Here is an 8,613-nt window from a genome sequence, read left to right as displayed (position 1 = left end):
TATAGTATTACATCTGAAGTACTGTTCACTGGGTATAGTATTACATCTGAAGTACTGTTCACTGGGTATAGTATTACATCTGAAGTACTGTTCACTGGGTATAGTATTACATCTAAAGTACTGTTCACTGGGTATAGTATTACATCTGAAGTACTGTTCACTGGGTATAGTATTACATCTGAAGGACTCTTCACTAGGTATAGTATTACATCTGAAGGACTGTTCACTGGGTATAGTATTATATATGAAGGACTGTTCACTGGGTATAGTATTACATCTGAAGGACTGTTCACTGGGTTTACATCTGAAGGACTGTTCACTGGGTTTACATCTGAAGGACTGTTCACTGGGTATAGTATTACATCTGAAGGACTGATCACTGGGTATAGTATTACATCTGAAGGACTGTTCACTGGGTATAGTATTACATCTGAAGGACTGTTCACTAGGTATAGTATTACATCTGAAGGACTGTTTACTGGGTATAGTATTACATCTGAAGGACTGTTCACTGGGTATAGTATTACATCTGAAGGACTGTTTACTTGGTTTACATCTGAAGGACTGTTCACTGGGTTTACATCTGAAGGACTGTTCACTGGGTTTACATCTGAAGGACTGTTCACTAGGTATAGTATTACATCTGAAGGACTGTTCACTGGGTATAGTATTACATCTGAAGGACTGTTCAGTAGGTATAGTATTACATCTGAAGGACTGTTCACTAGGTATAGTATTACATCTGAAGTACTGTTCACTGGGTATAGTATTACATCTGAAGGACTGTTCACTAGGTATAGTATTACATCTGAAGTACTGTTCACTGGGTATAGTATTACATCTGAAGGACTGTTCACTGGGTTTACATCTGAAGTACTGTTCACTGGGTATAGTATTACATCTGAAGGACTGTTCACTGGGTATAGTATTACATCTGAAGGACTGTTCACTAGGTATAGTATTACATCTGAAGGACTGTTCACTGGGTATAGTATTACATCTGAAGGACTGTTCACTGGGTTTACATCTGAAGGACTGTTCACTAGGTATAGTACTTCATCTGAAGGACTGTTCACTGGGTATAGTATTATATATGAAGGACTGTTCACTGGGTATAGTATTACATCTGAAAGCCTGTTCACTGGGTTTACATCTGAAGGACTGTTCACTGGGTTTACATCTGAAGGACTGTTCACTGGGTTTACATCTGAAGGACTGTTCACTAGGTATAGTATTACATCTGAAGGACTGTTCACTGGGTATAGTATTACATCTGAAGGACTGTTCACTAGGTATAGTATTACATCTGAAGGACTGTTCACTGGGTATAGTATTACATCTGAAGGACTGTTCACTGGGTTTACATCTGAAGTACTGTTCACTGGGTATAGTATTACATCTGAAGGACTGATCACTGGGTATAGTATTACATCTGAAGGACTGTTCACTGGGTATATTATTACATCTGAAGGACCGTTCACTAGGTATAGTATTACATCTGATGTACTGTTCACTGGGTATAGTATTACATCTGAAGTACTGTTCACTGGGTATAGTATTACATCTGAAGTACTGTTCACTGGGTATAGTATTACATCTGAAGTACTGTTCACTGGGTATAGTATTACATCTGAAGTACTGTTCACTGGGTATAGTATTACATCTGAAGTACTGTTCACTGGGTATAGTATTACATCTGAAGTACTGTTCACTGGGTATAGTATTACATCTGAAGGACTCTTCACTAGGTATAGTATTACATCTGAAGGACTGTTCACTGGGTATATTATTATATATGAAGGACTGTTCACTGGGTATAGTATTACATCTGAAGGACTGTTCACTGGGTTAACATCTGAAGGACTGTTCACTGGGTTTACATCTGAAGGACTGTTCACTGGGTATAGTATTACATCTGAAGGACTGATCACTGGGTATAGTATTACATCTGAAGGACTGTTCACTGGGTATAGTATTACATCTGAAGGACTGTTCACTAGGTATAGTATTACATCTTAAGGACTGTTTACTGGGTATAGTATTACATCTGAAGGACTGTTCACTGGGTATAGTATTACATCTGAAGGACTGTTCACTAGGTATAGTATTACATCTGAAGGACTGTTCACTGGGTATAGTATTACATCTGAAGGACTGTTCACTAGGTATAGTATTACATCTGAAGGACTGTTCACTGGGTATAGTATTACATCTGAAGGACTGTTCACTAGGTATAGTATTACATCTGAAGGATTGTTCACTGGGTTTACATCTGAAGTACTGTTCACTGGGTTTACATCTGAAGGACTGTTCACTGGGTATAGTATTACATCTGAAGGACTGTTCACTAGGTATAGTATTACATCTGAAGGATTGTTCACTGGGTTTACATCTGAAGTACTGTTCACTGGGTTTACATCTGAAGGACTTTTCACTGGGTATAGTATTACAGTATCTCACAAAAGTGAGTACACCCCTCACATTTTTGTAAATATTTGAGTATATCTTTTCATGTGACAACACTGAAGAAATGACACTTTGCTACAATGTAAAGTAGTGACTGTACAGCTTGTATAACAGTGTAAATTTGCTGTCCCCTCAAAATAACACAACACACAGCCATTAATGTCTAAATCGCTGGCAACAAAAGTGAGTACACCCCTAAGTGAAAATGTCCAAATTGGGCCCAAAGTATCAATATTTTGTGTGGCCACCATCATTTTCCAGCACTGCCTTAACCCTCTTGGGCATGGATTTCACCAGAGCTTCACAGGTTGCCACTGGAGTCCTCTTCCACTCCTCCATGACGACATCACGGAGCTGGTGGATGTTAGAGACCTTGCACTCCTCCACCTTCCGTTTGAGGATGCCCCACAGATGCTCAATAGGGTTTGGTCTGGAGACATGCTTGGCCAGTCCATCACCTTTACCCTCAGCTTCTTTAGCAAGGCAGTGGTCGTCTTGGAGGTGTGTTTGAGGTCGTTATCATGTTGGAATACTGCCCTGCGGCCCAGTCTCCGAAGGGAGGGGATCATGCTCTGCTTCAGTATGTCACAGTACATGTTGGCATTCACGGTTCCCTCAATGAACTGTAGCTCCCCAGTGCCGGCAGCCCCAGACCATGACACTCCCACCACCATGCTTGACTGTAGGCAAGACACACTTGTCTTTGTACTCCTCACCTGGTTGCCGCCACACACACTTGACACCATCTGAACCAAATAAGTTTATCTTGGTCTCATCAGACCACAGGACATGGTTCCAGTAATCCATGTCCTTCGTCTGCTTATCTTCAGCAAACTGTTTGCGGGCTTTCTTGTGCATCATCTTTAGAAGAGGCTTCCTTCTGGGACGACAGCCATGCAGACCAATTTGATGCAGTGTGCGGCGTATGGTCTGAGCACTGACAGGCTGACCCCCCACCCCTTCAACCTCTGCAGCAATGCTGGCAGCACTCATACGTCTATTTCCCAAAGACATCCTCTGGATATGACGCTGAGCACGTGCACTCAACTTCTTTGGTCGACCATGGCGAGGCCTGTTCTGAGTGGAACCTGTCCTGTTAAACCGCTGTATGGTCTTGGCCACCGTGCTGCAGCTCAGTTTCAGGGTCTTGGCAATCTTCTTATAGCCCAGGCCATCTTTATGTAGAGCGACACTTATTCTTTTCAGATCCTCAGAGAGTTCTTTGCCATGAGGTGCCATGTTGAACTTCCAGTGACCAGTATGAGGGAGTGTGAGAGCGCTGATACCAAATTTAACACACCTGCTCCCCATTCACACCTGAGACCTTGTAACACTAACGAGTCACATGACACCGGGGAGGGAAAATGGCTAATTGGGCCCAATTTGGACATTTTCACATAGGGGTGTACTCACTTTTGTTGCCAGTGGTTTAGACATTAATGGCTGTGTGTTGAGTTATTTTGAGGGGACAGCACATTTACACTGTTATACAAGCTGTACACTCACTACTTTACATTGTAGCAAAGTGTCATTTCTTCAGTGTTGTCACATGAAAAGATATAATCAAATATTTACAAAAATGTGAGGGGTGTACTCACTTTTGTGAGATAATGTACATCTGTTCATATGAAGCTTCGTTCACTGGGGATACTATTACAGTATAACTGTGTTCTGTCTGTGTCATTTCTTATAGGTTTGGGAAGTCCATGTCCATGACATGTCTTTCATTTCCTCAGATAGCCACCATGTTTTATGTACCCTTGTCATAAAAGTGCAACAAAAGAGCGTGAAGAAATGGAAGGTTCACATCATCCTTCTGTTGTGTGCAGATGAATAAAAGTCGTACTTACTGAAGGTCCAGGTATTCCAGGGGTTCCAGGCATCCCCAGATCACCCTACAAGACAACATACAGCCTTGGTATACATTTACCTATAGCAACATACAGCCTTGGTATACATTTACCTATAGCAACATACAGCCTTGGTATACATTTACCTATAGCAACATACAGCCTTGGTATACATTTACCTATAGCAACATACAGCCTTGGTATACATTTACCTATAGCAACATACAGCCTTGGTATACATTTACCTATAGCAACATACAGCCTTGGTATACATTTACCTATAGCAACATACAGCCTTGGTATACATTTACCTATAGCAACATACAGCCTTGGTATACATTTACCTATAGCAACATACAGCCTTGGTATACATTTACCTATAGCAACATACAGCCTTTTATACAACTCAAACCTATAGCAACATACAGCCTTTTATACAACTCAAACCTATAGCAACATACAGCCTTTTATACAACTCAAACCTATAGGAAGATACAGCCTTTTATAGAACTCAAACCTATAGAAAGAAACAGCCTTTTATACAACTCAAACCTATAGCAACATACAGCCTTGGTATACATTTACCTATAGCAACATACAGCCTTTTATACAACTCAAACCTATAGCAACATACAGCCTTTTATACAACTCAAACCTATAGGGAGATACAGCCTTTTATACAACTCAAACCTATAGCAACATACAGCCTTTTATACAACTCAAACCTATAGCAACATACAGCCTTTTATACAACTCAAACCTATAGGAAGATACAGCCTTTTATAGAACTCAAACCTATAGAAAGAAACAGCCTTTTATACAACTCAAACCTATAGCAAGAAACAGCCTTTTATACAACTCAAACCTATAGCAACATACAGCCTTTTATAGAACTCAAACCTATAGAAATATACAGCCTTGTTACAGTATGTACAGTGCATTCGGAAAGTATTCAGACCCCTTGATTTTGTCCACATTTTGTTACTTTACAGCCTTATTCTAAAATGGATTAAATTGTTTTTTCCCCCTCATCAATCTACATACAATACCCCATAATGACAAAAGCAAAACAGGTTTTTAGACATTTTAGCAAATGTATTAAAAATAAAAAACTGAAATATCACATTTACATAAGTATTCAGACCCTTTACTCAGTACTTTGTTGAAGCACCTTTGGCAGTGATTACAGCCTCGAGTCTTACATTTTTACATTTTAGTCATTTAGCAGACGCTCTTATCCAGAGCGACTTACAGTTAGTGAGTGCATACATTTTCATACTGGGCCCCCGTGGGAAACAAACCCACAACCCTGGCGTTGCAAGCGCCATGCTCTACCAACTAAGCTACAGGGGCCTTCTTCTTATTGGGTATGATGCTACAAGCTTGGCACACCTGTATTTGGGGAGTTTCTCCCATTCTTCTCTGCATATCCTCTCAAACTCTGTCAGGTTGGATGGGGAGCGTCGCTGCACAGCTATTGTCAGGTCTCTCCAGAGATGTTAGATCGGGTTCAAGTCCGGGCTCTGGTTAGGCCACTCAAGGACATTCAGAGAATTGTCCCGAAGCCACTGCTGTGTTGTCTTGGCTGTGTGCTTTCGGTCGTTGTCCTGTTGGAAGGTGAACTGTCACCCCAGTCTGAGGTCCTGAGCGCTCTGGAACAGGTTTTCATCAAGGATCTCTCTGTACTTTGCTCCGTTCATCTTTGCCTCGATCTTGACTAGTCTCAAAGTCCCTGCTGCTGAAAAACATCCCCACAGCATAATGCTGCCACCACCATGCTTCACCGTAGGGATGGTGCCAGGTTTCCTCCAGATGTGATGATTGGTATTCAGGCCAAACAGTTTAATCTTGCTTTCATCAGACCAGAGAATCTTGTTTCTCATGGTCTGAGAGTCTTTAGGTGCCTTTTGGCAAGCGGTCTGTCAAGCGGGCTGTCATGTGCCTTTTACTGAGGAGTGGCTTCCGTCTGGCCACTCTACCATGAAGGCCTGATTGGTGGAGTGCTGCAGAGATGGTTGTCCTTCTGGAAGGTTCTCCCATCTCCACAGAGGAACTCTAGAGCTCTGTCAGAGTGACCATCAGGTTCTTGGTCACCTCCCTGACCAAGGCCCTTCTCCCTCGATTGCCCAGTTTGGCCGAGCGGCCAGCTCTAGGAAGAGTCTTGGTGGTTCCAAACTTCTTCCATTTAAGAATGATGGAGGCCACTGTGTTCTTGGGGATCTTCAATGCTGCAGAAATATTTTGATACCCTTCCCCAGATCTGTGCCTCGACACAATCCAGTCTCTGAGCTCTATGGACAATCCCTTCGACCTCATGGCTTGGTTTTTGCTCTGACATGCACTGCCAACTGTGGGACCTTATATAGACAGGTGTGGCTTTTACAAATCATGTCCAATCAATTGAATTTAACACAGGTGGACTCCAATCAAGTTGTAGAAACATCTCAAGGATGATCAATGAAAACAGGATGCAACTGAGCTCAATTTCAAGTCTCATAGCAAAGGGTCTGAATACTTATGTAAATTAGTAAAAATGTCTAAAAACCTGTTTTAGCTTTGTCATTATGGGGTATTGTGTGTGTGTTTTTTTTTTAAAATCCATTTTAGAATAAGTCTGTAACGTAACAAAATGTGGAAAAAGTCAAGGGGTCTGAATACTTTCCGAAGGCACTGTAAGTCAAACCTATAGCACTTCACCCTACAGAACAAGACACATCTTCATTTTATAACTGAAATAGACATAGAACTAGTTATACAACTATATCATCTACAAACCAAATCACCATGAGGTTTGAAGCAAGAACAGAGACAGACAGAAAAGTTAAATGGGGAAGCATCATGGTTATGTTTACGCATCTCTTAGGACTTGTCTTTAAAAGCCCATTCTGAGACTATTCTATTATAGTCCATATAGTTTTACTCAGACATACATAACCTCTTCCTGAAGTGTTGCTGTGGATCTATCATAAACAAACTCTCCTTAACCTTCAGTGTCAAAATAAAAGCAACAGTGTTGAGCACTTAGCCATTTCTCTGTAATATGCGGTGAGTGTGAGTCTGAACGATATCGCCATAACTCTTTGACGACAGCTCCCTGAAAGAAGGACAAACACAGAACCCGTGCTAGCCTTGACATCTAGATTAAGACCTAGAGGTGTGAGGGATGTTACACAGACAAATGGAGCAGTAACCACCATCCTGACCTCTTCTACATCAGGCTGCTACAGTATGTTACTGACGGTAGTGTCATGGTATCTATTCCACTTTCCCCACTGTCTTGCTAAACTGAACCACAGGCCTACAGTAACTGTGCTCTGATTTATTTTCAGCACGGTTTCAGAAACGATGGTTTCCAGGCCAGAGCAGCTCAGTTCATCTTGGCTCAGCTCAGTAGTGGAAAAAGGATAACTAGCAGGCTAGGGGTATAATGATCAATGTTATCTGGTCAGGTCATGCAGGATGAGGACATGTGAAAAGGCTACAGGTGGGCTGTACGTGGCTTACCTTGGCTCCAGGTAGTCCTTCTAGTCCAGGTAAACCCATGGCTCCTGGATCTCCCTGGAACATAACACAGAGTAGTTAGTCTAGGACAGAGGGAGAGAGAGAGAGAGAGAGAGAGAGAGAGAGAGAGAGAGAGAGAGAGAGAGAGAGAGAGAGAGAGAGAGAGAGAGAGGGAGAGAGAGAGAGAGAGAGAGAGAGAGAGAGAGAGAGAGAGAGAGAGAGAGGGGGGGAGAGAGAGAGAGAGAGAGAGAGAGAGAGAGAGAGAGAGAGAGAGAGAGAGAGAGAGAGAGAGAGAGAGAGAGAGAGAGAAAGAGAGAGAGAGAGAGAGAGAGAGAGAGAGAGAGAGAGAGAGAGAGAGAGAGAGAGAGAGAGAGAGAGAGAGAGAGAGAGAGAGAGAGAGAGAGAGAGAGAGAGAGAGAGAGAGAGAGAGAGAGAGAGAGAGACAGAGAGAGAGAGAGAGAGAGAGAGAGAGAGAGAGAGAGAGAGAGAGAGAGAGAACTGACTGTATGGAGTTAATGATGGAGAACAAGGCATGTACAGTTGGTTTAGGAGATCAGCTTTCAAAACAGTAGACTCTGATAATGATACGTTTTTACTGTCTTTAAGTCTTTAGCTCTATCTCTCATTGTAGGCAGTCAGCAGCTCATTTGGGGCTTTCTCCTTTACTACAGTAGAAATACACATCCCTTCTCCCCCTTCTATTGGTCTGGTCTATCTCCTTTACTACAGTAGAAATACACATCCCTTCTCCCCCTTCTATTGGTCTGGTCTATCTCCTTTACTACAGTAGAAATAC

The 8,613-nt window shown here is 42.1% G+C and overlaps 1 protein-coding gene across 1 annotated transcript in view; it reads right to left on the bottom strand.

The window, feature by feature from the left end:
* The window catches only part of LOC311116323 (uncharacterized protein), a gene marked incomplete at both ends in the record, with an annotated part of 123,716 nt that overhangs the window by 29,617 nt on the left and 85,486 nt on the right, over positions 1-8,613 (bottom strand). The window contains 2 exons of the mRNA XM_084191417.1: positions 4,313-4,361; positions 7,821-7,874. Coding sequence (XP_084047543.1) covers positions 4,313-4,361; positions 7,821-7,874 — 103 coding nt within the window. The remainder of the gene's footprint in view (positions 1-4,312; positions 4,362-7,820; positions 7,875-8,613) is intronic.

Source organism: Coregonus lavaretus (genome assembly GCF_964263955.1).
Source record: "Coregonus lavaretus genome assembly, contig: HAP1_SCAFFOLD_584, whole genome shotgun sequence".
In the NCBI taxonomy this organism is placed as follows: domain Eukaryota; kingdom Metazoa; phylum Chordata; class Actinopteri; order Salmoniformes; family Salmonidae; genus Coregonus; species Coregonus lavaretus.
Note: the sequence above shows the minus strand (reverse complement) of the source record. Positions and strands in the feature narration are given on the sequence as shown.